We start from the raw sequence: 27287 nt of genomic DNA, 5'->3' as shown, positions 1-27287 counted from the left end.
CAGCCTGCTGTGTTTCTCCAGCAGTTTCTGTTTCTGTTTCAGATTTCCAGCATCTGCAGTTTTTGGTTTTATTTTTGTGAACTAATAGAATAGTTCTTTCAAGCAGTTGATGCAGTTATGATGGGCTGAATGGTCTCCTACTGTGCTGTATAATTCTAATTCAGTTTCTCATCTGATATGGGTGGTACAGTGGTTCAGTGGTTAGTACTGCTGCCTCACAGTGCCAGGGACCCAGGTTTGATTCCAGCCTCGGGTGACTGTCTGTGTGGAGTTTGCACATTCTTCCCCATCCGGTGGGGTTCCTCTGGTTGCTCCAGTTTCCTCCCACAATCCAAAGATGTGAGGGTTGGGTGAATTAGCCAAGCTAAATTGCCCATAGTGTTCAGAGATTTGTAGGTTAGTGTACTAGTCAGGGGAAACGTAGAGTAATAGAATTGAGGAATGAGTGGGACACTTTTTGGAGGGTTGGTGTGGACTTGTTGGGCCAAAGGACCTGTTTTCACACTTTTGGAATTCCATGTTAGATGCAATGGGAAAAACGCAAAAGTAAAATAATTTGATCCACAGTAAAGCAAAAACTATTTATTGTATCTCTTCGGTAAAAATGTGTATATTGTGCTGTAGCCAATCAGAACATCAAATACCCAGACATCTAGTTTGCTATTTTTGGCTTATGTGAAAAAGAAACTCATGGGGAATGATTTTCTACTATTAGCCATTGACTTTCCAGTTGGGAAAAAAGCAAAGAGTAAAAAGGTTTTTACACAAAAAAGGATCATATCCCACCCGACTGGAAGTCAAGCCTGCCAATCAGGATGACTTCTGATGAGGGAACCTGTCAACGCAAAATTCTACTGAAGTTGAATTTCCAGACTTCCTGAGGGAAATAATGACACAATGATTCCCAAAGTAAATGTGCAGTTAACTCTTGCTCCACATCTATAAACATTATTGATTCAATATACTAACAATCTGGATTCAGCTGTCCCTTCATAATGTACCTTTTTCAAGACTGAAAAGCTCTGATATGCCTATCATTCTTCACAATTTCCCATTCGGCATTGAATGTCAAGCCTTGTTGCATTTCCTATTGGGCAGATATGACTTAGGGGCTGAAACTTAACACCTGAAATGCTGTTTGGGTCAAGTTGTTAAAGCAATTTGAGCTGAATGCTTGTTTGTCTACTTATGGGAATTGACTGAGGCAGGACAAGGGACAAACACCCAACCCTTTCCTAAAGAGCAGTATGACTAATAAAATATTTTAATGAGTCTGGTAACCACTGATTTAATCTGCTTTGTCATGGCCAGACAGATTTTCTAGGCCTTGAAAAATATCCAGTAAACCAGCATCACAGCTGATTAGGCGAAAGCTGCAAAACTTGAATTACTGAGGATTCCATCGAAACAGAAAAGCATCGAAGGTACTGGGATAGATAATGCCAAGTACTATAATAGACATATGCATTCCACTGTTAGCTATTGATACAGCAAGAGGGTAATTAACATGAAATCCTACTTTATATTAAATATTTATTGACATACTTTTCCAAGGTATGGTCTATAGTTTTCTAACATGCATAACATTTTCAGTGCATAAAGATTGCAGGACCTGAAGCACATGTTACATTCAGTGCAAAGAACACTATGCAAAGTATATTCTAATTGTGGCATTTGTGGACGTTTGGGAGAAAAAAACTATATTTTGGTGAAGGTGTACAAACAGCTATCTTGAATTTTTAAAAGTGTTAGAACACGCTTATTTTACTGCAAAATTGACTCCTGTATGCCAATGAAGACTGGAGGGTAGATAATATTGTGCCATTGTTTAAGAAAAGCTGGAAGGAGAAGCCTGGAACCTATAGACCTATGAGTCTGACATCAGTGATCGGTGAGTTGTTGAAGGTGATTCTGAAAGATAGGATTTACATGCATTTGGAGAGGCAAGGCTTGATTAGGGATAGTTAGCATGGTTTTGTGAAGGAAAATTGTGTCTCACAAACTCGACTTGAGTTTTTTAATGAAGTAATCGAAAAGATTGATGAGGGTAAAGTGGTATTAGTCGTTTACTTTGACTTTAATTAAGCTTTTGACAGGATTGCGGATGGCAGTCTAATTAGTAAAATTAGATCACATGGGATCCAGGGTGAGCTTCCCAATTGGATCCAAAATTGGTTTTATGGTACGAAACAGAAGGTTGTGTTGGAGGGTTGTTTTTCAGACTGGAGGCCTGTGACCAGCAGTGTTCCATAGGGATTCACATTGGGTCCACTTTTATTTGTCATTTGTCATTGAATGATTTGGATGAGAATAAAAGAGGTAAGTGTGTAGATTAGTATACTAGACAGTCAAGAAGGTTATAAGATTATAAAGAGATCTTGGTCATTTAGGTTAGTGGGCTAAGGAGTGGCAGATGGAGTTTAATTTGGATAAGTGTGAGGTTTTGCATTTTGGTAATGGAAACAAGGACAAGACTTACACAATTTAGCTTGACATTGTACCTTGAAAGAATCGATAAAATGTGGAGCAGGAATAAGTACAGCAGGTCAAGCAGCATCTGAGAAGCAGGGTAGTTGACTTTTCAGGTTAGAACCTTTCATCAGGACTGTATCTTGAGAGTAAATCAGTCATTAAGTTAGGCCAGGCTGTCAGATCCAGATTGAAGCTCACTTGTGTTCTCTTACCTCAATTGCTTTTTGTGCTTTGATGTGGAAGTGCCATGTTGGACTGTGGTGGACATGGTCAGAATTCACACAACACACAGCGCTCTGAAAGCTTGAGATTTCATATAAACCTGTTGGATTATAACCTGGTTTTGACTTCTGACTTTTGTGCCTTATGTACTACCAGCAAATGCTTTTGATGTTTATATAAGTGTAAACTCTTCTTTCACCTTTGGTCAAAAAGAGCAGTCAAATAGCAAATAATTTTAAAAAGGAGAATAACATGTGAAGTGAACATATCCACTAACAATCTCCAATGTTGAACAATTAAAAAGGAATGATTGCAGTGGGGGCAGTGACTGCTCAGAATTAAGCAAACATGTAGACTTTTACAATTAATGGTAGGCTCCTGGATAGTATTGTAGAACAGAGACACCCTGGGGTTCAGGTACACTATTCTTTGAAATCTACATCACAGCTGAACAGTATAGTTAACAAGGCTTTAGCACACTTGCCTTCATTGCTCAGACCTTTGAATACAGGAGTTGAGGTTATACAGGATGTTGGTGAGGCCCCTTCTCGAGTACTGTGTACAGTTCTGGTCACCTGTTATAGGAATGATATTATTAAACTGGAGACGGTTCAGAAAAGATTTATCAGGATGTTGCTGGGAATGGAGAGTTTAAGTTATAAAAACGGACTGGAAAGACTGGGACTTTTTTCACTGGAGTGTAGGAGGTTGAGAGATGACCTTATTGAGGTTTATAAAAACAGGAGGGGCTTAGCTAAGATGAATAACAAAGGTCTTTTTCCCTAGGATGGAGGAATCCAAAACTAGGGGACCTGTTTTTAAGGCGAGAGGAGACACGATTTACAAAGGACATGAGGGGCAACATTTTTACAGAGTGATCCATGTGTAGAATGAACTGCCAGAGGAAGTGATGGATGCAATTACAGTTACAACATTGAAAAGACATTTGGATAAATTCATGAACAGGAAAGATTTGGAGAGATATGGGGCCAAGCGCAGGCAGGTAGTACTATTTTGGGAACATGGTCCGCACGGACTGGTTGAACCAAAGGGTATGTTTCCATGCTCTCTGACTCTATGACTCTAAGTAAATGTTGCTTTGTAATCTTTAAAGTTATTGCATTACCCTCAGAGGGTGGATGGGATACTGTTATGAAAAATTATTGGGTTTTGTGATTAAATCTATTTTTAGCCAAAGAAATAAAACAGGTTACCACTTTTAAATGAATTAAAGAACATTATTTTAATGCAAGGGAAAATGAAAGAGGCAATTACTTTCTAAAATAATGGATTGCCATGTATCCAAGGTGAAGTTCTGAAACAATGCCTGAATACTTTGTTGGCAATCTTCGTGGATTTAGTAGAGTCAGTGATTTGGTAATGGCATTTAATATTATATATCATGACAGTTAAAAATCATTTGGTAAGGTTTGTGATTTGATAAAGGAAAGCTCATAATTTCAAGGAATAAGTTATTAATTAAATGATGAGATCATTAGAGACAGAAAGTAATCAATCACTTACATTTCTAATTGGCAGATAGGAGCAAGCTATAATTGCCAACAAATTCATCATTATCATTCAAGACACTCCTGAAAATCTTGTAAATTTAAAGGTACTGTTTCTGCCTAGTTAAGTGTTGGTGAAATTAGTTACTATGTACTTCTACCAGAGAGGATTGGACACTTGTGTATTAATATCTTCTGGTTTGGCTGTGTGCCTGTATTATTTGTTCCAATTAGCTGTGAACATAAATTTTGTTTCTTATACACATTCCATCTGTGCTACTCACAGGCATTAACAGCAACTTGCATCTACTTAGTACCTTTTAAGATAGTAAAATGTCCGAAAACATTCCATCAATACATTACCAAACAAACTTTGGCAATTGGCCACATATCGAAATACTAGCACAGATGAGCAAATATGACAAATGTTACACGTATGCATTGGTCCTGAACAGTGTGACCTGCTGTGTAATAAGCATACATGTTAAGCCTTCAAAAAGATGTGAAATTTCTCAATGAGACTATTGTGTGTGATTCATATACTTTACCACTCAATATCTCCCATCGCAGGATTGAAACTGCATTCTATTACTTTACCCTGATTGTTGTCGTAGTAACATTTTATTTAATAAATATCGGAAACTTGCATTACCAATGCGTTGCTGGCTTGCAGAAGATTGAACAGTACCACGGTGTAGCTTCACTGTGAAGTGGCTTTGAAAGGTTATACTTATGCTATCTTATCCCGTAGTGTATTCAATAGACAGGCGAGCAAAGGGCAAGTTGCTAGAAGCTGATAGTCAGTCAGAGAGCAGAAGCTTCATGGTCTTAAACTCTGCCAGTTAAGGACTACTTCTCAAGGAATTCAGTCTTCTTGTTGTAAGGTGGGGTCCACAGGGAAAGGAAAATCAGACCATCACTGAATTGCTCACTACCAACATCCTTGGAGTTATCATTGACCAGGAACTCAACTTGACTCACTGTACAAATACAGCGGCTACAAGAGCAGGTCAGAGACGAGGAATGCAGTGACAAGTAACTCATCCCCTGACTTCCCAAAGCTGTCCAGCATTTACAAGGCATAAGTCAAGAGTGTGTTGAAATACTCCCCACTTGCCTAGATGGGTTCAGCTCCAACAACACTTAAAAAGCTTGCTGCCATCGAGAAAAAAGCAGTCCACTTGATTGACACTACATTCACAAGTATCCAGTCCCTTCATCACTAATGCTTATTAGCAGTAGTGTGTACAATCTACAAGATGCATTGGAGAAATTCACCAAAGATCCTGAGACAGCATCTTCCAAATCTATGACCACTTGCATCTAGAAGGACAAGGGCAGCAGATACATGGGAATACCACCACCTCCAATTTCTCCTCCACATCAATCGCTATCCTAGCATGGAAATATTGTTTCTCACTGTCATCGGGCCAAAATTCTGGAACACATTTCCTAATGGTCAACTGACAGCATGTGGACTGTAATGGTTTAAAAAGGCAACTCACCACCATCTTCTCAAAGGCAACGAAGGATGGAAAATAAATGCTGACCAGCCAACCATGTCCATGTCCCACAAGTACATAAAAGCAGGACAATAAAACTCCCCCAGCCCAGCAGCTTGGCAAGCAGGTCATCATGATTTCACAGTCCCATTCACCTTTCCTGCCCACTGATAATGTGAACAATCAGAGAGAAGTGCATTTCAACCCTTAATTAGCTACTGACTGAGCACTTAATTGCCAGCAAGTTGAGAAGGTCATCCATGGATCTTCTCACCCAGAAGTTAATGAAGTTAACTTGTGGCTTGATAAAGGGAAGCTTATAGGTTCAAGAAGCATGTTGTTCTTTCGCTGATGAGATGTTGTGAATATACCCAGATGTTGTGAATATACAAAATGCAAATATTTCAACTTTGTGTCCTTTTTTGTTGTTGGTTTAATGTTAAATGATGAAAAAAAGGCTTTAAATAGCAATTTACAAATAAGTATCATACTAAGTGGCATCAGGTTTGACAGCTCATAACCTCAGAGTCTGTTCAACCTGGTGTTGCATGATGGACAACTCTTGTAAGCCACCACAAACTATAGTCATTATTCATAGCTCTTCAACAGCTGTTCAGGTTTAAAACTTTCTTGCTGTCTGAGTTTTTTTTCCCAGTACATGAGCGTTTCACTTGTGGAACTTTTTAATAAGGATAACATAATCCAGTTTATTTTGTTTGGCCTTGTTTTTACGTAATCATCAAAATAATCATGGATTCATACTGCTGGGAAACAGACCCTTCGGTCCAACCAGTCCATGGTGTACATAATCCCAAACTAAACTTGTCCCACCTGCCTGCTCCTGGCCCATATCCTTCCAAACCTTTCCTATTCATATACCTGTCCAAATATCTTTTAAAATGCTGTAATTGTTCCCACATCCACCATTTCCTCAGGAAATTCATTCTGCACGAGAACCACCCTCTCTGTAAAAATGTTGCTCCTCGTGTCTTTTTTGAGTCTCTCTTTCACCTGAAAGATATGCCCCCTAGTGTTGAAATCCCTCATCCTGGGGAAAAAGGCAACTACCAATAACTCTATCTATACCACTCATTATTTTGTAAACTTTTGTGTCTTCTAACTGAAAAAAAATCTACTGTCATAGCCATACCTGTCAATATTAAGATCTAACATTAATATCTAAACTTTTTCAGCATTTCATTTGTCTGGCTATCTCTCAAATAAGGTAAAATACATTTTGACTCCATCTTTTTAAATTTGAGGACTAATCATATATTCTTTCTTAAATCAAATCCCTGATTAGAATTTGAATAATCTGCTTTACAACCTCTTCCTTTCCCTCTATTTCTCAGTTTTTCTTACTAATTCACATTCTCTAATTTCCTACTATCTTTGGATTTCAAGCCTGCTTAATTCCATTTCCTGCTTTTTGCCTTTTTCCTCTAAGGCTAGTCTTTTCATTTCTAACTATATTTTAGCTAATTCCAGGGTTTTTTTCTCCCTGTTCTGAACATTTATATAATCATTTGGAGTATCTCACCTGTATGAGATCCTGCTCTGACTTCAGTTTATTTGGTAAGTCTCTCAGATTAACTTTAGTCAAAGATTTTAAATAATCCAGTTTTATATCCTTCACTTTGGCAAACATCACTTAAAACCATTTTCAATTGGCATGCAATAAACCACCCCCACAACACAACTGACTTATGTCTCAGCATGAGTTCATAATTGTTGATTTAAAGACAGCAGATGATGAAGCCCAATTATTAATGATCATATGGCCCCAACTGTTATGGGGGAACGTGCAGCTGATGAAAGTACGAGAGAAGTCAGATTCCGGACAGGAACCTGGCTGGCTAGATCATTTTTTTTTTATCAAGGTGATCTCTTACTGAATCATAAGCACACAAATGTTGCATTGTAGTGACTGTAACGTGGTCAGCCAGGTGGACCTCATAGAATATGTGTTCCCTGATTGAGGCTGTTAATCTAGTCCAATCAGGGAGCCCTGGCTGACAGATAAGGACAGGAGTGTCAGACATCCTGGTCACTCTGTGAGCTGGATCAATGTCAAGGACTGTCCACGTGTAAGCAAAGGGTGGGTGACTTGGTGACGGAAGACCGGCCACTGTGGAGATACTTCACAATCTTTGTTGTAACTGTAAAACAAAAGTTTAAGAACAATAGAAATGAAGATAAGCAAGGGAATATACTACTTTTGTAATGCATAAACAAAGATTTTAATACACAATGGAAAGTATCAAAGCATGATATAGCTTACAAACATTGTTATAATTCCAAGAACTTCCAGCAAGACTCAGCCCAGTTAATTTCTCAGAATGAGATTTTTCTGTTTGTTTTAATGGGCTTGAAATTATTAAGGTTTCAAGACATTTGCTGGACTGTAGATAACACTTCTTTATTATTATGCTCCTGATGTATTTCCAATGAGTGCCACACTGTACTTAACCCTGCTGCTTCTCTTTTAAACTTCAAAAACTTCACTTCTTTTCAAGTAGCTGTGTCTCCAACACTTTGATAAATGACTTGCAATAATTTGTTACTCTAAGATCATTTTATTTCTTTAAACTCTTTTTCTTTGGAATTCTGCTGTATCAAAAGATTTCTCAACATGACTGAGCTTGATATATGCTTCTGTCTGGATTGACTTCCCAGCACAAACTGAATCCATTTGGAAAGTTCTCTGGATAGTTCCCTATGTACTCTGGGTAACCTCTCTCAGAATTATGAATATGTAATTTTTCTTTGCTCTCAAAGGTCAATTGTCAATTCCAAACACACAGACAAACCCACATACCCAACTCTGATTCCAAGAACCCAAACTCGCAGCAAAAAATACCAAAATGCAAATTCATAAACTTAACAGTTACATCACTTCCAACAAAGTCATATTTGAAACAAAGTAAAGCAAATTTTGACTTAGTTAGGATGGCTCTTATTCCCTTGAGTCTTTTCTTTCTGCAACATCTGACAGTGTTGTAAATGTTCGTCCATTTAAGAATGAATCAGGCCATGCTGCAGAAACAATACAGATCAGCTAATGCTCACTAGAAATGCTTTTAGTCCCATCAACAATTTGTATTTCTAAAGATTTATTTTCTGCCTCTCACTCCAAGGTGTCCTCACTTCTACCAGCCATGTTACAGGTTTTTTTATAAATATTCCTGGATATCTATCTAAAAGAAACCTACCTATTAGATCATACAGGGAGCACACAGATTAGTAATTAAGTTTCAAGGTTGGGACACAGCACCCCCTTCATAATGACAATTTTAACATAGAGCTGGAAGATAGTCAAATGTCTTGCTTTATATATGGTTAAAGCCCAAAATTGTGGATAAAGTACTATTTGTGATCTGCGCGCCTCAAATGGTATTCAGTGTTCTATAGTTGTTGATGCATTAAGATTTGGGTAGTCCATTGCTGTGTGAGGATTGATGCCAATCATCATTACTGGATGCTAAGAATCTGTTACATAAATCTGTGTTGACAGGATCAACATAAGTATATGTTTGGTTTTTATATGTTATCTAATGGAGGTAGGATAAATAAACTTTCAAAGATGTAGACTTGGAGGGTTCTGATATTTGTTTTTGATTACTGTGCTAAGATTCCTTTGGCCATCTGACAGCCTTAAGAAAGCTGAATGCTTTTAAATCGAGATTGTAACAGGCTTCTTCTGGAAAATATTCTGCAAAATTATTTGTTACTTATTTCTCATTTGCAAATAAATAATTGCTTCAGTGCCCTTTAAACACAGTTAGGCTGCTCTTTGAAATTTATATCCTGACTCTAGCATGAATTGGTAAAGATGCTAGTGAGCCTTAATATTAGTCCTTGTAAGATTTGTTGCTTGACAAGGAAAACCAATTGTAAAGTTGAATGATACGTTCACAATGTCAGTTCTGGTGAGGTACCAGGTGTTGGTTCCTTATGATCAATTTTAAACAGATGAGATTTTAACTCTGTTGTCAGATCTCTGATTGCAATGTTCGCAGTCATTTGGAAGCTAGACATTTTTATAATGATCGAAGCATTACATTATTTAACACATGGGAATTCAAACAGTAGTCCAAGTTTCGTATGAAGTTTCTGATACTGGCTCACTGCAACCCATGAAACTCCATTCTGTCTCTGTTACTTGTTCTCTGCTTTATCCTATTTTAATTGTGTGTACCTGAGCAATTGTAAGCGGCTGAAAATTCCATGGGAGTTATTTTCACCTTTAATATCAGGGCCACAATCTGGCCCAAAGTGATCAGCCATTGTAAAACCAACTTCATTTTTGTCTCTTTGATGTCTGTGGCATGGAAATTATCCAGGTCCTATAATTGGGGTGTGATCTTCTCTGTTAAATTATTGCCTGGATAGAGAAGGGAAGAGGTACTTCCTCTGCTCCACAATAGTTCTCCAGTTTTACCTAATGACGCAGATCCCTGATATTCAGGATAAGTTTCATTACACTTAACTGCACTTGAATGCCTTATTTGATGCTTGACTCAAGAACTGGAAGCAGAATTTGCAACACAGTCTGACCAGCTCTGAAGAAGAACTATATTGCACTCGAATTGTTAACTCTGTCTCTCCACAGAAGCTGCCAAACCTGCTGGGTTTCTCCAGACTTTTCAGTTTTCAATGCAGTTTTTGGCATTTGGAATCTTTTGCTTTTATTTGGCTGACCACAGAAATATTGCAGCATCATTATATCATTTCATTTATCATAAATTATTTTAGACATGTAGTTCAACATTCTATTCATTGTTTTGATTGCTAAGCAATTAGTCTGCTTAGACACCTAAGTCTCTTGCATTTTCATTCCTAACTATTTCAAGACCATTCATGGAGTCATCTGTTTGCATTCCTGAGTCTACAGATCTGCACTAAATTTTATCTGCCTCTTTTCTTCCGATTTAATATTTCCCCAGCTCATTATATGACTTCTAAGCAGTCAATTACAATTCCAGTTTCTTTTTGGGGCGACACGGTGGCACAGTGGCTAGCACTGCTTCCTCACAGCGCCAGAGACCCGGGTTCAATTCCCGCATGAGGCAACTGTCTGTGTGGAGTTTGCACATTCTCCCGTGTCTGCATGGGTTTCTTCTGGTTGCTCCGGTTTCCTCCCACAGTCCAAAAAATGTGCAGATTAGGTGAATTGGCCATGCTAAATTGACCTTCATGTTAGGTGAAGGGGTAAATGTAGGGGAAGGTTCTGGGTGGGTTGCTCTTTGGAGGGTTGAAAGGCCTGTTTCCACACTGTAACTAATCTAATCTAACTGTAACTAATCTAATCTAATCTTCCTAGTTTAGTATCACCTGCAAATTTTACTATTTCTGTTGAGTTTGTGAATCTAGACTATTTCCATAAATTTGAAATAGTAATGATCACAAAAACAAGCCCAAGTGTATTCTACTCAGTAATTCCTCACACTCCAACTCTTCTAAAAAGTACATATGGAATTGGTTAGCTACATAAGTTCAGTTACCACACCATCAATGATAGGACTTCATTTTCAATCCTCCCCTCTCCTGAGTTGTGGTTTTCCTCAGCTTAAACCATCACCAACTATCTCTCTAATGAGAGAGCAGCCCTATACCATCAGACATAGGAGTGGAAGTAAGGCCATTCGGCCCATTGAGTCCACTCTGCCATTCAATCATGGCTGATGGACATTTCAACTCCACTTACCCGCATTCTCCCCATAGCCCTTAATTCCTTGTGACATCAAGAATTTATCAATCTCTGCCTTGAAGACATTTAGCGTTCCGGCCTCCACTGCGCTCTGCGGCAATGAATTCCACAGGCCCACTACTCTCTGGCTGAAGAAATGTCTCCGCATTTCTGTTCGGAATTTACCCCCTCTAATTCTCAGGCTGTGTCCACGGGTCATAGTCTTCTCGCCTAACGGAAACAATTTCCGAGCATCCACCCTTTTCACGCCATGTATTATCTTGTAAGTTTCTATTAGATCTCCCCTTAATCTTCTAAACTCCAGTGAATACAGTCCCAGGATCCTCAGCCGTTCCTCGTATGTTAGACCTACCATTCCAGGGATCATCCGTGTGAATCTCCGCTGGACACGCTCCAGTGCCAGTATGTCCTTCCTGAGGTGTGGGGACCAAAACTGGACACAGTACTCCAAATGGGACCTAACCAGAGCTTTATACAGTCTCAGTAGCACAACGGTGCTTTTCTATTCCAACCCTCTTGAGAGTCCATGAGTTTATCTTTTACTGGGGGAATGTAATCTCAAGAACACATAGGCTTGAATGAGGTAGTGTTAAAATGGAAAAATATCTGAAAGCCAACACAATTTTGCACCCTCTCACTTCCATATTAATTTGTGAGGAGAGAATTGGGGATTGGGGGGGGACCTGGGGCAACCAACTTGCTCTTAAGAGGAAGATCTCACATTTAAATATTTTAATGAGGCTGTATACCTCAGATGTTCCCACTGACTGTCCTGATTGAGACCCAAAACTTACCAGTGAAAATGGATGCACCATGCACCCATTTGTTTTGAATAGGAACTACCTCACCAACTGTCGTAGAGTCATAGAGATGTACAGCATGGAAACAGACCCTTTGGTCCAATTCATCCATGCCGACCAGATATCCCAATCCAATCTAGTCCCACCTCCCAGCACCCATCCCATATTCCTCCAAACCCTTCATATTCATATACACATCCAGATGCCTTTTAAATCTTGCAATTGTACCAGCCTCCACCACATCCTCTGGCAGCTCATTCCATACACGTACCACCCTCTGCGAGAAAAAGCTGTCCCTTAGGTCTCTCTTATATCTTTTCCCTCTCACCCTAAACTTATGCCCTCTAGTTCTGGACTTCCCAACCTCAGGGAAAAGACTTTGTCTATTTATCCTATCCATACCCCTCATGATTTTATAAACCTCTATAATGGTCAGCCCTCCGCCTCCAACGCTCCAGGGAAAACAGCCCTAGCCTATTCAACCTCTTCTTATAGCTCAAATTCTCCAACCCTGGCAACATTCTTGTAAATCTTTTTTGAACCCTTTCAAGTTTCACAACCCTTTCAGGTTTCCGATAGGAAGGAGACCAGAATTGCACACAGTATTCCAACAGTGGCCTAACCAATGTCCTGTACAGCCGCAACGTGACCTCCCAACTCCTGTACTCAATACTCTGACTAATAAAGGAAAGCATACCAAATGCCTTCTTCACTATTCTATCTACCTACAACTCCACTTTCAAGGAGTTATGAACCTACAATCCAAGGTCTCTTTGTTCAGCAACACTCCCAAGGACCTTACCATTAAGTATATAAGTCCTACTAAGATTTGCTTTCCCAAAATGCAGCATCTCATATTTGTCTAAATTAAACTTCTCAGCCCAAGGCCCCATCTAATCAAGATCCCATTGTAATCTGAGGTAACCTTCTTTGCTTCCATTACACCTCCAATTTTGGTGTCATCTGCAAACTTACTAACTGTGCCTCTTATGCTTACATCCAAATCATTTATGTAAATGACGAAAAGTAGTAGACCCAGCACTGATCCTTGTGGCACTCCACTGGTCTCAAACCTCCAATCTGAAAAACAACCGCCCACTATCACCCTCTGTCTTCTACCTTTGAGCCAGTTCTGTATCCAAATGGCTAGTTCTCCCTGTATTCCGTGAGATCTAACTTTGCTAACCAGTCTCCCATAGGGAACCTTGTCGAACGCCTTAGTGAAGTCCATGTAGATCACATTTGCCGCTTTGCCCTCATCAATCCTCTTTGTTATTTCTTCAAAAAACTCAATCAAGTTTGTGAGACATGATTTCCCATCACAAAGCCATGTTGACTATCCCTAATCAGTCCTTGCCTTTCCAAAAACATGTTCATCCTGTCCCTCAGGATTCCCTCCAACAACTTGCACACCACTGATGTCAGGCTCACCGGTCTATTGTTCCCACATATGCTGCCAGACCTGTCCTTAAATCATTGACAAAGATAGTCACTAAAGGAAAGGCCTGAAAGATTGAGAAGGAAGGTTTTTGAGGAATTTTTGTAGAAAGGTTTTTTAATCTATCTTCAGGGCACGGACAGGGACGCAAGAATGGCATCTTGAAATTAAGTTACTCTGACACTAAGGAAGCAGTTACAGTATTAATTGGAGTTGAAGACTTCCAATTACTTTTCAGGGCAAAATGTAATAGATAAAAGTCTACAACTAAAGAATTGTTGAAATGAAACACTTCAAGTAATTCTTTAATTGTGCTTCAGCATATTCAATATTACAAATGAATGAGTTTTTAATCTTGTGAACAAAACCCTCTCATATTTGTCAAAATGAAGGGTAATTCAGCAATAACTTTCTGATTGCTTTGTTCAAGTTTCAATGTTCATAGACTTTGCCAAAGAGAGCCCCACCTCCCCCTGCTCCTGTTCATGGACTGCATTATCTGTCGCAATTATTTGCAACCTAAACTTCTATTTTGCATCTGTTGCTGTAGATACTCATGTCGTGTTTTGAGCTTTCTTTTCCTGCTTTATCAGCAGAGGGGAACACTGGTAAAAAAAGAATTGAGTGAATGTGAAGTATTGACACTGTGCTGCTTGTATTTGTTAGGTATCTCCCCTACAGTGAAGAAGACTGAGATGGACAAATCTCCATTTAATAGCCCATCTCCACAAGACTCCTCTTCACGATTGAGTAGCTTCACACAGCACCACCGTCCTGTGATTGCTGTCCACAGCGGTAAGCAAACAGTTAAAGTTACTTTCTGAAATAAAGTGTCTCAAAAAAGTCCGATCGTATTATTTATTATTTTTTTGAGTGCCATAATTTTGTGTAACAACAAACATTTTCAATTAAGCTAATCAATACCTAGTCTACTTTCATGAAATGTCTATAGGGGAATAAATCTATTAAATTATTGGAAAGATTTTGCAGAGTAAACAGATTGCCTTCTTTGGGGAGGCTGACCCATGGTGCTTGCCTGTTAGAGACAAATTGAAACGAGCAATAATATAAAACTGATTATGCCTTGTGAATACTGATTCACTGTTCATACAAATGGGTTGATTTAACATGTTTAGAATTGACAAACAGCAGCAAGTTAGACAGTTTGAAATATCTTAATCATCCTGTCTTTATAAATAACAAAGATTGTTTCTCAAACCTAATTAGTCTTTGTCCTAATGTTTTCAGTTCTTTATTTTAGCATGTATGTAAAAACCTATAAGAGAATCAAACATTTATGGGAATTATTTGAAATGAGCCAGAAACAGAATAACATTCTAGTGTAATTGCCAACATCATTGTTCTAAACGTCTTGCAATATATCAAATAATCACAACTTCAAACATTTTCCAGTAACACTGCAGTACTCTGGGTAAAATCTGTTTTGGGAAGAAGTATGGATTAGACAGTGGTTCATGTACAGCCTGATTTATACCCCATCCAACTTTCCATTGTATTGACTGATGTTTGGCCACGGTATTGGGCACATGTACTTACCCTTCAATTATTATTTAGATTTCAATTTTGAGAAAAAAATAAAATAAATGTGGGGATATTCAAAAAAGATTGGTGTGGTCTTGAAGTATCTTTCTAGTTGTAATTATTTAACGTAAAGTGCATTTTTATGTGGATACAGTCTGTTGAGCAATTTAACACAATTCAGATAAAATTTGCTTAAACACTCTGCTTAATGGATATTATTACTGAAAGGAGTTTTCCCTTCAGTATTTATCCTTTTCTGCACAGATGGCTCAAAGTGATCTTGTTGCTTTAGATACTTGAAAACACTCCTTGCCATCATTGCAATGTTCTTTTGCCTCAGTTCATTTGCTGCTGAAACTTCTTCTCTGCCCTTGTTAACCCTACACTTGGCTATTTAAGTGCACCCCTGGCTAACCTCCTTCATTTTGCCCTCACTATGTGCAGAGTCATCCAAACCTCCACTGCTGGGGTTTTAATTTGCATTTTCACCAATTACCTTTTATGCTCTCTGATCTACATTGGCTCTCAGTTAAGCAAAGCCTTGATATTTAAAATTCGCATCTTTGCTTTCCAGTCTCTATCTTTCTCACCCCTGTGTCTCTGGTTAGTCTGGTTGTGTTCCAAAACCCTCCAAGACATGAGTACTTTTCCAACTCTTATTCTCTCCTGGTTGTTGAAAACCTTGCTGTGAAGCCTCTTCCAAGGCTGCCCACCTTGAAGAAAGTACTCCTCCTCCCTCCACATTCCTGATGAAGGGCTTTTGCCGAAATGTTGACTCTCCTGCTCCTTGGATGCTGCCTGACCTGCTGTGCTTTTGCAGCGCCACCCTTTTTTGACTCTCTCTTAAGCATCCCAAAAGTGGCCTTGTTAACGTCCTAGATTTTGGAACCTCCTTCAAGGATCTCTCTGCCTTTCTACCGCTTTCATCTCCCTTAAGGCATTCCTTGAAACCTACTCTTAGAGTCATAGAAATGTACAGCATGGAAACAGACCCTTCAGTCCAACCCGTCCATGCCAACCAGATATCCCAACCCAATCTAGTCCCACCTGCCAGCACCCGGCTCATATCCCTCCAAACCCTTCCTATTTATCTACCCATCCAAATGCCTCTTAAATGTTGCAGTTGTATCAGCCTCCACCACTTCCTCTGGCAGCTCATTCCATACCCGTATCACCCTCTGTGAGAAAAAGTTGTCTCTTAGGTCTCTTTTATATCTTTCCCTTCTCACCCTAAATATATGCCCTCTAGTTCTGGACTCCCCAACCCCAGGGAAAAGTCTGTCTATTTATCCTATCCATGCCCCTCATAACTTTGTAAACCTCTATAAGGCCACCCCTTAGTCTCCAACACTCCAGGGAAAACAGCCCCAGCCTGTTCAGCCTCTCCCTATAGCTCAAATCCTCCAACCCTGGCAACATCCTTGTAAATCTTTTCTGAACCCTTTCAAGTTTCACAACATCTTTCCGATAGGAAGGAGACCAGAATTGCATGCAATATTCCAACAGTGGCCTAACCAATGTCCTGTACAGCCGCAACATGACCTCCCAACTCCTGTACTCAATACTCTGACCAATAAAAGAAAGCATACCATGCTGCCTTCACTATCCTATCTACCTGCGACTCCACTTTCAAGAAGCTATGAACCTGCATTCCAAGGTCTCTTTGTTCAGCAGCTCCTTAGATGAGCTTTCATTCATCTGTCCTTAGAGTCAAACATTGTTCAATATCATTTCCTATGAAGTACATTTGGGCTTCTCATTTTCTTGAAGGTGCTAAATATGAGTTGGTGTTGAAGTACTGAACTGAATGCATTATGAGCATGCAATCTTGAATTGAACAGAAATAAATGTCATTTTAGACTAATGCTAAACTGCCTGTGGCCCATCATATATTTTCTCCATTGATGGGGAGATGTACTGCCAACATCCTCACTGATACATTGGATATTGCCAGTGAGAGTGCACTTTATCTTGTAACAACCACTTACTTTTACATGAAAGAAAACATCAAGTGCTGGAAATAATCAGGAGGTTGGCAACATCGTTGGAGAGAGATATTCCAGGACTATGATCTTTTATTAGCACTGCTGCCACAGTAAGCTCCCAAGTTTGCAATGGGGCTGGCCTGTATTGAAAGTTAGATTTTAAAACATTATTTTTGTTTAAATTACCTATGTTTTTGTGAAGGTTCCCATTTTCTGTTGAGGCAATCTTTCAGATACAGCTACCGTACAATATTCTCAAAAATGAAGCTGAATACAAGTTTTGAGTGAAAAGCTGTTTACTTTGCCTCGCTCTCACAATGAGCAAATTTTTAAAAATATATTTTAAACTTGATGATAATCTCATTTAAAATGTTGACTTGTGTTGATGATAAGCAGTAAATGTTTGTCACAGCAAAACATAAACTGTGGCAAACTTCTGTCACAAGCAAAGATGTGTGAGCAGAAAAAGTAAACCATTTGTATCTTCAATACTCAGAATATAAATAAATGGAAGATTTGATTTTTTAAAAATTCTCTTCACAGTATAATTAGTTTGAAGCACATTATCTGTTCTGTTATGCATTTACAGGTCTTACATCACGAAGTCCGCATGCCTCTTCATCTTTGCATTTTCCAACAACATCCATCCTTCCCCAGACTGCTTCAGGTTACTTCCCTCACACAACGATTCGGTTCCCACCACATCTCAATCCACCAGACCCTCTGAAGGATCTGGTCTCACTTGCCTGTGACTCATCCAATCAGCAACCAGGCCCGGTAAGAGTAAACTTACTTACAAATTTCCCGAATGCACTGTGGTGAAAAGAGTAAAAGTAAACCTAGTTCTGTGATTTAAAAGGATATAAGGAATAAATAAAAGTTTGTAAAATAAAATAGCCTGTTTTTGAAACATCCCTCCAAGTTGATTGTTAAAATTTTCCACTTCCTCCATAGTATCAGAGGATATGACTGAATATATACGAAAGAAGTCCCATATTCTCAGATAAAGATATTATATAGTGGTTTCCAGCATTTTCATATTGGAGTTTAAAATATTGTGCTATTCATTTTCTGGTCAATTTAACTCTGTACAGGAATGCATTTTTGTTTTAGCAGTCTTCATGTATCTTGACAACGTCCTGTTCGTATTTAAGTTTGTAACCTACGTTTTAATCAATTTATTAATGCAAAATTTCACAATAGGAGTGCATGACTCCAGTCCTTTGCCAAGATCTTAAACAGTGAAATTTAGTGATGTCAAGTAAATAAACTGAACAGTTGCAACATTTACATCACTAGTGGCTGCACTTGTGAGTTTAAAGAGATGTGCTTGCTATGGGCTTATGGAGTCAACCGTGGAATCTGTCAAGTGCTGGCATGACAGGTAATGTAAAATCCTGTTGTGGAATATTTGTTGCATAATTTAATTTTGCTCAGATGCTCCCTCTTAGAAAAAAATTACAATGTAGTTTCAACTGTTCCTGGTTCATTAAGTGCCATCACTAATATTCCCTCAAAACTGCATCTGAGCAACAACCTGGAAATGGCTGCACACAACTCAACCCCTTTAAGTTAGGGACTAAGCAAAATAATTCAAAAGGGGCTGCACACTTTAATACTATTAGTCTATGCAGTATCATTTTCTTGCTGTAGCTCTTCCCAATTATCTTTTGACATTCTAGTTCTAAGATGGCATTTGCAACTGAGATGGTGTGGATCTTCACTAGTATCAATGCATAGGGTCCCAACATCCTCAAATAATGAATGGGGAATCTGAGCTTTTCATCTTTCCTTCACAACTATGACATGGTTGAATCAAGTGGAAAGGATGTACACATTTTTGTGTCTATCTTGGTCTGATTTAGTTTGCTGTTCAACTGTCTGTTGAATTTGTGTGGCTAAGTACATCAGTGGATACATGATTAAGAAGAAAAATCTTGCATTTATATAGCATCTTGTCATGCCCCAAAGCATTTCTAATGAATTACTTTCAAAAGTTTAGTCGCCATTGTCGTGTAGGCAAATGTGGCAATCAGTCTGCAGACAGCATGGCTCCAAGTATGGCAAATTAAGTGACTTACCGGTTGAATTATGTTTTAATGTTGATATGGAGGGAGAAATATTGGACCAAAATTCCAAGAGAATTCCCTGCTCTTCTTGAAGTGGTGCCATGGAATCTTTCATGCCCACCTTCACAGTTACATGGGTCCTCTGGGTTAATATCTCATCCGTACGATGTGAAATAAAACAATGTAGCATGCCCTCACTCCTGCCAGTCTATAATCTAAGATTGCATTCTGAAACAATGTACTTCAAAGTTAGTGTTCTGAGTCAGCAGTGTACAATTGCCAAAGTAAACTGGCAATTGAGTAAAATATGTTAATATTAAAAAATACCATGGGAAATTCCTTGCCTATTGTAGTAAACTAGAGTCTGGGCTGCCAGTATTCAGAAGTGTTTTAGGCCGTTCAGTGTACTGAAGGAAATGTACTCTTCAGCGACACCAAGATCCGGACTGAATTTACCAGACAGGTTGAAGAGTATTTCTGTCTGCCATAGGTAATTGCTAAATGGACAATTTATTGTCATATTCTGGCTATACTGTTGTAGGAAGCAGTTGGTAGTTGTTCAGATGTAGATGTGCAAAGGCTATTGTGGTCATACAGAAGTTGGTCTGCATGTTTACTCATTAGAATCAAGAGTGCATTGTAAGTACAAGTACAATTATTGATTACCATTGAGTCTACTTGTTCCGAAGCATGTCTCTGTGGTTTATAGTGTGCTATCATGTTACATATATTAATGCAAACTAAAGGCATGTCTTTGTTGTTCACTCCTTCCGTCCACCTGGGACTGGAGAACGGAACGATCCAACCCAAAGACATCTCAACAAATCTTTCAATGCCAGTTATCAATCAGACTGCATAGAGGCATGTTTGACCAGAGCTGTCAACGAATAAATTCCAGGTGTGAAGTTGATAGTTGAATGGTAGTCTCATATTTCTGGTGTCATGAAAATATAAACAGAGACAAAAATAGCAACCAGAACCATTTGAAACGCACAATGAATCTGGCACAATTTATCATGTGAAAAGGAACTTTAACTTTTCAGGTTTATTTACAGAATTCAGTGATTTATTTCAGATTTTCAACAATTGATTTGTTACTTTTCTTATTAATAATGATGATATGTGTCCATTTTAAGAGCCCCAGTTGACATCCTCTTACTGTTACTCTAGCTACTCATGTAGTCACACTTGTCTTAAATGAAGCAACTGTGTTGTTTTCTGAAAGAAGAAACACTTTGAGCCAATCGCCTGCTATCTAGGAATAGTGTGCTCACATTGTTAAAAATCACACAACACCAGGTTATAGTCCAACAGGTTTAATTGGAAGCACACAAGCTTTTGGAGCATCGCTCCTTCATCAGGTGGTAGTGCGACGCTCTGAAAGGAGCGATGCTCCGAAAGCTAATGCTTCCAATTAAATCTGTTGGACTATAGCTGGTGTTGTATGATTTTTAACTTTGTACACCCCAGTCCAACACCGGTATCTCCAAATCGTGCTCACATCAGTAAGGATGTATGTATGATGTAGTATGGAAGCAAACTGGTACAAAGTCCCACCAAAAAGAGATAAGTTGATACTGTTAAAACAAACTATAATGCCTGTTGTAATAGCATACAAACATTAATGACTGAAAAAAGCTAACTTTTTCCAACTGTTTTCTATCATTAACTATCACACTGATAGTGGGAAGTCAAAATAGCGCTCTGTAAAACATCTGTATACTATGTATCATCCAGTATCTTCTTCAGCCTAATAACTGTATAAATTAGCAGTGAAAATATCATTTTCACATTGTTGTACCATGTCACCAGAAGAGATACTGCCTCCTTTTCAGAAGCTAAGTGAACTTCATCTTTTTCTCTCAAATATTTAGTTTGTCCGCCATCCTCCCTACCACTTATACTCTGATCAATGGAAAGCTCACCACTCATAGTATTCTCTTCTGTCACTATCAAACAAAAAAAGACAAGAATAATACTTGAAAATTACTAACATGATCAATTAAGCTGTAATTCAGAGGCAGAAACTTGAGATAGTGTGACTTGGAGTTTGAGTGACCTCATCAAATGAGCCATTGGGAGTCCTGTGTTTATGCAGTGCAGTACCTTCCCCATCATTAATATTTCTTGTCAAAACTGACTGATGCAGTTCAGTCAGTCTGCAAATCCATAAGGTCTCCCTCTTAAAATAAAGTTCAAGCCCAAATATATTGTAAGTCCAGACTTGTATGTGAATTTAAGTTAAAACTTAAGTTTCGTAACATTGCTATGGATGCTGGGCAAGCTACACAAGTTAAGTTTTATAACCACAAATTGAGCGCACGATTGTTACGTGAACTTACATCTGTTTTGCTGTTCTGTACAGAGCATAAAAGTTGTCAAACAACACAATATATTTGGATACAATAATTATTTATCTTGAGAGACTGCAGTTTGTAGGTTGGCTGAGTTTTCAAAGGGTAGTAATGTGATGTGTATTTTCAAAACTGATGTATACAATAGATTTACTAATGCAGGTTTGAAGGAAACTTGGTCATCAATTTTTCCATTCATTGAACTTGTTGTTCTATATTAACAAGGTAGAAATGATGTATTTGTTAGTTGTGGCTTCCAATCTTCTATATACCCCTTTCACTTTCAAGTGACCAAGCAATTCGATTAAAGTAAATTCGATTCTCCTTATAGTTCTTCTCACTCACTTCAGTTGTCACTTGAATTAGTGATGACACTCACTTCTAGCATCAGGAGGTTGCCCCATCAAGCCCCTCTCAAGAATTGAGCAACTAATCTAGGCTGACCCTACAATATGGCACTAATAGAACACTGCAAGGCCACAGGTATCATCTTTTGAATGAATTAGTGAACTCAGGCTTATTCAGGTGAATTTTTAATATCCTGTGATACTGTTTAAGGAAGAGCAGGGGAGTTCTCCTGGAGTACTGGCTAGTACGTAACCTATGACAAACTGCATCAAAGTTAACCAGTCATTTCTTTTATTGCTGTTTGTTGGATCTTGCAATGCCTATTTTTCCTGTTGAATTTGCATACATTGCCATGGTAACTGGACTTCAGAAGTACTTCACTTTCTTCAGAGCGCTTTGTGGCATCCTCATGTCATGAAAAATGCTTTATAAATTGGAAGCATTTTCTTTCCTACTACGAATCATTATGTGGCACCAGGAACAATCCCGTGACTGGCTTGTGATGTCAGATATGTTGTGAGATTTACCAAAAAATACTACAAGAATCCAGTTGCTCACCCAACCCATTTGTTGAGAAGGAAGTGGTTGCTCCCAGGGGTCTCAGTATTGCTGTGTAATCTTCATGCGACTTACTGGCCGCTGGAAAAGTGTAGTCATATTAGCTACTCGCAACAGACTGGATGAAATCCACAGCACGAGACTTGCACTGTTCTAATTTTTCCCATGTTTCTCAATATTTTGTTCTGATTCCATGTGCCGCTGGTAAGTTAGCAAAGTAACTGTTTAGTGCATCATTATATTGTGGGCCATTGTAATTCAGCTTTAAGCCAAGTACTTTACTATTGCAATAACTGTTCTTTGAATAAGAATTCCACTAATCTTTTTAAATCCATTAATTGCTTACAGCTGTGCAAAGTTGCTGTCACTATCTGAGAACAATCAGTTTTTTAGAAAATTTGTTATTCTTATTCTACATATACATTTAGTCTAGTCATGCATTAAACTAATAGAGTGAATGTATATAATTTACTGTCATTATAAAAAAAATGTCATAAGCTAACTGCTGGCAGAAATCTGTTTTAAAAGCTGGTGTCTGCAATTGAAATAAGCACTTCAATAAGATTAGGATTATCATACTGCAATTTAATATCTATGGAGGTCTCCTGTGTTTAACTCCATTTCTGCACGATTTATTTATGTCAAAGTTTGAAACAGTACTGAGATATATAACTTTCACATTATTTGCTCTTGTGCCCTAATATAATGTTGCAAGAGTACTTTTTGTTGCTATTGCAAAACTCATTCCCAACAAATTTATGTAAAATATCAATATATGGAGAACTGAAGCATGACATGGTATCAGCATGTATCATTTGATATTGCATGCCTTTATCTTGGGTTCACCTTCTCGATTTGCACACAACTGTTTATTGATTTTGACCCACTAGAGTATTTTTCTCCTTTGCATATCAAGCATCAACTGAGAGACCGAGAAGGCATGCAAACTCCTCTGAGGTTTAAACCATGTAGTGCAGTGGGGCAGAGATACTTGCCATGGGATGAGATCGAATAATGACTTCCTTTTATCCCTGTAAAGGTGTCTAGTTTAATTCCAAACACCGTCACAGAAGTCAACTTGACATAAATATTGGTCGTAAACAGGGTTTTCAATCTGTAGGTGTGAGTGTATTAAAGAAACAAGGACTTCGTCCGATCACTTATTGTTATATCATGATATGGCATACTAAAAGTGTCAGTCATTGATACAGAATTGTGACTAGTCAAAAAGCTGCAGGCTAATTTCCTCATAAGTCAGCAGATAATCAGGAAAAAAATGAATGAATCCCTAGTGTCACTGTTACTTCAAGAGAAGCTTGCTGCTTAAAACTGTATTAGCTGTGCAAACACTACTTCACAGGGTTTGATTAACAAGTTTGCCAGCTATATGCAGACTGCAGTAGCTTTTCTGCATTCACAAATTGTCGGTGTGTAAATATCTTCAATTACTGTAGAAAGTTCAGTTCCCAGAAATTCATTTGTCAACCTTTATGTATGGAAATCAGGTGTTAATTTAAACAGCCACAGGAAACAATAGTGCTCAAAATGGAAATTATATTATTGTGCTGCATTGCTCTGCAGATCATTTAAAAGATTAACGTGAATATCCAGAGGATCAAAATGATTATTAATACAAAACAGTACCAGGACTTTTCAAATTTAATGATGCACTTGTCCTTTTAAATAGTCAGCTTTGTAATTATTATCAGAGTAGAGTGAAATATAGATGACAGTTTTAATGCTACCCAGTCAGCAGAAGCTGGGCAAATGATAACATAAAAACATCCAGGTCGCTTAATTAACTTTTGTCATGTTAAGTTGCTCAGTTGAGCAAGAGTAAGGACAATTGTCCAGTGCCAATTACATAATCTTTAGCACATACATGTCAAGTCCCAATGGCATCATCAGATCCAGACTACAGTTTTAACCAGGTGCATTAAGTAGCAAAGACATGCAATTCCTGCATTATGTATTCATCATTTATTTTAAGTATAATACCGATTCTCAGATACATGTGCCACAGAGGTGATGCTGGGGCGTGTGGACCATGAGTATTCTCGGTACAGTATCTGCTTTGAAGTGAGTTTAGTCTGTTCAGCATTTTGGGGCTATACGTGGTCTCAGTGTCCCTAAACAGAAAGAGCAGAGAGGTGATGGTGGTGAAGAAATGACCAGGGATCCAGTTTCTAATTATTATTCAGTGACCCCTGCTGGAAAGGACAGTGTGAGAATGGGGTTCAGTTGAGAGCTGATTTTCTTTTTGGAGTATTAAATGACATTTGGAAACTTATACAGTAATTTAGTTAGAATCAACAGTAGCAAATTCTGCTGAAATGTTATCTTAAGTTTTGCAGGTCTTGTGTTATAGCATTCAAATCTTCATTTTGTTGCAGCTCATTCAATCCATTCCTTGCTTGTACATCATTCATTGTATTGCCAACTACAGTTTTATGTTTTCTAGGATTCAAACCAGTAGACTTCCTTATCTCCCTCAGTCTTCCTGTTGTCAGCCAAATTTTTAAAACCAAAGTTTAATGTCCCCTAATCTCAACTACCTAGTTTACCCCATATGTTCTTTCCCACCCTTTTCCATTATTGAGTGGTTTGTATTGCATGCACCAGCACCTCATCGAAGCTTCCAATTTTAAAAAAAGTAATGCATGTTTTGAACACAAATGTAGTATTTTAATTTTAAGCATATGAGTTATTGAGTCTCCTTGCTTAGCTTATATAGTAAGTAAAGTTGAAAATGTATAAATTCCCTCCAGGTCATGCACTTGTCCCATGTTTAAACGTATTATAATTACATGCATTGCATTGCAGACACAAGTGACCTTCACTTGATTTGCATTAATTTAGTTGGCCGTTTTGAATAAATATTTACATTTAGTTTGCAATTTATTGGTTCAAGTTGTCAGACTATAATTGGGCAGCTTGTAGTAATATGTATTTGCAACCAGCAATGATAGAGTTGGAAATATAAACAAGTGAGTAATTAGAAAATCTGTTCAGTAGTTAACTGTAGTTTGTAAAGTGTACATTATCTATCTAGGCATTGTGTTGCAAAATGTTTCCATTTTTCATTTACTTTTTTTCCCAATTTATCCCCATTTTTTTCCCATTCATGGGCCCTTTGCCTCCACACAGCCTGGGAGGGAGGGCGAGCGAGCCACGGACTTCTCCATGACTTCAGTGACAATGCCACTTCGTGCTCAAATGAGAGGACGCATGCTTCCTGCGGAGCGAGACACCCTGTGTCAGTTGTTCTACTCCCCAGGCCCTGGGGAGTGTTATCCTCATGTGAAGGTGACATTGTACTTATAAACCCTATAGTGAAAGTGACTACTTACTGTGTTTTTATTTACATTAGTATCTTTTTAAGTAGGAATTATGGTCCCTTCCAATATGGAAGTTATTAATTGTATGAAAATTGATATCTATTTACAACATTTTATTTGGAACTAATTAAACAAAATAACATTGGCCAATAGTAAGATCCCAGGGACTTACAGCAGTAAGAAATAAGAGTCGATGTCCCAAAAGTCTAACTGCCTTATTATAAAAGAGGGCAATGCAGGAAGGTAAAGTTATAACCCCATAATGCATTCCAATTGCTCTTGCAACAATAATTAGAACAAATAGCTTTAAGAGTGCTTTATATAGGATAGCAGTCTTAAGTCTTCTCCAGACAGTAATTAAACAAACCTTTTTTTATTGGTTGCGTTTAGCAGTCAAGGCCTACAATTTAAGGAAATACCCTGGAGGTAGATCTTACTCACTGAGCCATGAAGATATTAGTGGCTTATTATCATTCTCATGTCACAGTTGGCACTGCGTCATTTAGTAAATTATTTGGGCGTAATTAGAGGTCTTGGTACTCTGCTTAATGTTAAAAAAAAGGGCTTAATGTAAGAAAAAGTGCTCATGGTGTGCATTAAATTGTATAATTGTTTTTCCAAGTCTTCTAACATAAAAAGACCTTCCAATTTAATTTAATTTAGAAGATGCTGTGCTAAACTAATTAAAATCAATAGCAATGTGTTCATTTAATTGCTGCCTTTTAAAAAAAATCTTTTAGTTGCGAATTATTTTTCTATGGCGAACAGCTTATATGTAGTAGCCAAAGGGTAATGAGTATTTTGCTGTTGTGCAGTAGAAGTATGCAGGAAAGTCACTTCGGTAACATTAATGTTTCCACATCCATCATTTTCCCTATTCCCCAGTTTCCCCCTTTAACCCTCTCCTGTGAAGGCAATGAGGCATGCAGGAATACTGCCATTATTGGAAAGGACCATCCTTCATGTCTGAAGTTAGACAATACAAGCTATCAGAGCATAGGAAGCAACACAGCTGAGCCTGGTCCTATCCTTAGCCAGCCTTACTCTTAGCTTTTTGTAGTTTTCTGTGGTATTGCTACAAATATCAAACTGAGGAATTTTTCTTTATATCTATGTCACACATCACCATGGCTGTTTCTTCCAACCCCAGTCCAAGGATGCTTCGTCCTTTCGTAGTGTTCTCATCAACTCCCATCTGAAACCACTAACTTAGACATGCCAGTAGACAAATTTAGTAAGGAACCATCTACATCCTTTTTAATTGCCTGGTGGTCACTCCAGTTGGTTCACACCCACATTGAGACATATGCTGTTAAACATTATGCTTGGTGCATTAAAAATAACATTGCCAAGCAATGCTAGACAAGAGAACTATGTATGCAATTCTCAGCAGTTCAGTTATATTGCTGCAGGTACATACACATTATTACAAGAAACAAGT

The 27287-nt window shown here is 38.3% G+C and overlaps 1 protein-coding gene across 4 annotated transcripts in view; it reads left to right on the top strand.

The window, feature by feature from the left end:
* Window positions 1–27287, top strand: part of nfic (nuclear factor I/C) — a 475870-nt gene that overhangs the window by 311002 nt on the left and 137581 nt on the right. For 3 of the 4 annotated variants that reach the window (XM_060845893.1, XM_060845894.1, XM_060845892.1), the window contains exons 7-9: window positions 14319–14447; window positions 17769–17956; window positions 25656–25814. In XM_060845893.1, the coding sequence (XP_060701876.1) occupies window positions 14319–14447; window positions 17769–17956; window positions 25656–25814 (476 nt within the window). The remainder of the gene's footprint in view (window positions 1–14318; window positions 14448–17768; window positions 17957–25655; window positions 25815–27287) is intronic. The other variant, XM_060845896.1, reaches the window with a different exon arrangement.

The sequence above is a fragment of the Hemiscyllium ocellatum genome, chromosome 28, assembly GCF_020745735.1.
Source record: "Hemiscyllium ocellatum isolate sHemOce1 chromosome 28, sHemOce1.pat.X.cur, whole genome shotgun sequence".
Classification (NCBI taxonomy): domain Eukaryota; kingdom Metazoa; phylum Chordata; class Chondrichthyes; order Orectolobiformes; family Hemiscylliidae; genus Hemiscyllium; species Hemiscyllium ocellatum.
This window is presented reverse-complemented; position numbering and strand designations above follow the sequence as displayed.